This window comes from Grammomys surdaster, unplaced genomic scaffold (assembly GCF_004785775.1).
Source record: "Grammomys surdaster isolate TR1022 unplaced genomic scaffold, NIH_TR_1.0 322, whole genome shotgun sequence".
In the NCBI taxonomy this organism is placed as follows: Eukaryota; Metazoa; Chordata; class Mammalia; order Rodentia; family Muridae; genus Grammomys; species Grammomys surdaster.
Window position 1 is genome coordinate 935,095 of NW_021604741.1, and position 2,040 is coordinate 937,134.

At 47.1% G+C, this 2,040-nt stretch overlaps 1 protein-coding gene across 3 annotated transcripts in view; it reads right to left on the reverse strand.

Annotated features, from left to right (window-relative positions):
* The window catches only part of Stab2 (stabilin 2), a 172,966-nt gene extending 171,376 nt beyond the window's left edge, over positions 1–1,590 (reverse strand). For all 3 annotated transcript variants that reach the window (XR_003712742.1, XR_003712743.1, XM_028778048.1), the window contains exon 1: positions 1,219–1,590. Coding sequence is in view for 1 of the 3 variants with exons in the window: in XM_028778048.1 (XP_028633881.1) it covers positions 1,219–1,296 (78 nt within the window). In the remaining 2 variants the exon portion in view is untranslated. The remainder of the gene's footprint in view (positions 1–1,218) is intronic.
* Positions 1,591–2,040: the final 450 nt, after the last annotated feature.

Below are 2,040 nucleotides of genomic sequence, written 5' to 3' on the forward strand. Positions count from 1 at the left end.
GTGTGTGTGTGTGTGTGTGTGTGTGTGTGTGTATACATATATACACATATATACATGTACACACATATATGTATGTGTATACATATATATGTGTACATGTATATATGTATAAATCTCTGTCATCTATCTATCTATCTATCTATCTATCTATCTATCTATCTATCCATTTATCTATCTGACTTTCAAATTGCTGTTTTCAAATGGAATAACTCATTTTATAAACTTAAGCCAACTGAAGAACAGACTCAGCTTTGAACAAGGACAAAGGCCAAGTGCCTGCACAGAAGCAAGCCCTCCATGTGGAAGATAATGGTGACAACAATCCCACCATTTGCAGAGCCCCATCTGGGGAAGCAGCTGGAGCTTAGAGGAATTAATTCACCTTCTTAGGGTTGAATGGTTAGTGTAGGGGGCAGCCCCATGGCCTGTCTTCTGAAATATTTCAAAGTCGCAGTTCAAATGTGCCCCTCTCTAACTCTGGACTGGAGAGGTACCCATCATGCTCTCTGCCACAGTCTCAGGAAAGTGCCCTCAGCGCCGAAGTGGACTTGCTGAGTCAGCAACAGCTCTATCTGGTGCTGAGATATGACACTCCAAATACTGCTTATATATTGTTCCCGAGATTGCTCATCACTGAGACAGCAACCTCGTACAGACACAGCACCCGTGTGAGCGTCTCTGGGATCTTTAGTGCTGATCCACTGAGTGAGACCTAAAATGAAGGTCACCGTGGTCCTCCCACTCCAGCGGAGGAAGGAGGAAGGCATGTGTGGGTGCCTGATGGATTTCGGAAATGTTTCTGATGCTTCCTGTTATCAGCAGGGCATCACCTCTCTACCCTGGAATTCCCCTGGGCGCCTTCCTACAGCTGAGTCTGATTTCTACATCTGGGAAGATGGTGGATTGGTACCCACAGTGATAAGGTAGTCCAACAAAACTCAGAACACGAAGCTCTACCAGGGAAAGAGAAACGTCAGTACTAAAATCGGAGATGCCAGCTGCAGAGTCAGCACAGCAGACAAGAAGCAGCCAACCCAGCCAGGCCCAGAAAGATAGCACCTCTGGTTTAGGATCTTATTCTTGTAGGTTTTCTCTTGATTTTTATGAAGCCCAGGTGGGGCTTTTTGACCCAAGTTTATATGGGAAAACAAACAAACAAAACCATCTAGAGCACATTGTGAAAGTTGACAAGTGAAAACACAGGAATGTTTATCTTACCGGTTCTGGGGCTTCTGTTGGGGAGCAGGCGTTTTGCACAAGCAACCCCAGGAAGACAGGGATTAAAGGCAGCGGCATGCTGGTGAAAAGCTTGCTCCTTTCTATGCCAGGCTCTCCTCAGGGGGATCCAACTATTTTAACTTCTTTGATGATTGCCTGGAGAGTTCTTTCTCATGTCGGTGGTATCTACTTTAAATCTTTTCCTTTCCCTAGTTAGGAAGGGAAGGCAGGTAAGGCCAGACAGACTAACCACAGGAGCTCAGTGGAGTTGGCCACTCTGAGCTGTATATAAGTCCTGAGTGAGTGACAGGATTTCCTGAAGGGGCCGAGGCAGAGATCTGACCTGGGATTTCTGTGCCTTGCGGAACTTCCAGGGATGGTTCTCCTCCTGACTCTGTGGCCGCTCTGCACTGGACCTGCCTGCAGCCCTTTCCACAGCACATTACAGAACACCCGGGACTTTCTGTTCCAACATATGGGTTCAGATTTTCTGTAGGGAGAGACTGTGGGAGTGCCTATCACTGTGCATAGACCCAGGCATGGAGAGAATGTTCAGTAGCCTGGTCCCTGCCTTGGAAGATGGTAGTGTCTTCATCCTCCTGTGCTTGTTGGTGCTAATGGATGGATTTCCCACCCACTCTTCTCTTCAAGCTTATTCAAGCAGTGAGTGACTGAGCCTGCTCCTCTAATGTAGCCCTTCAAGGTTGAGTAACTCCCAGGAAGACTTTCTCTTCTGCTCCTCCTGAATTTTGGACACTGTGTGGTGAAAGTCAAGTCACACATATTACAGTCCGCTTGTCTGTCTGTCCTTCTCCTGGGCCA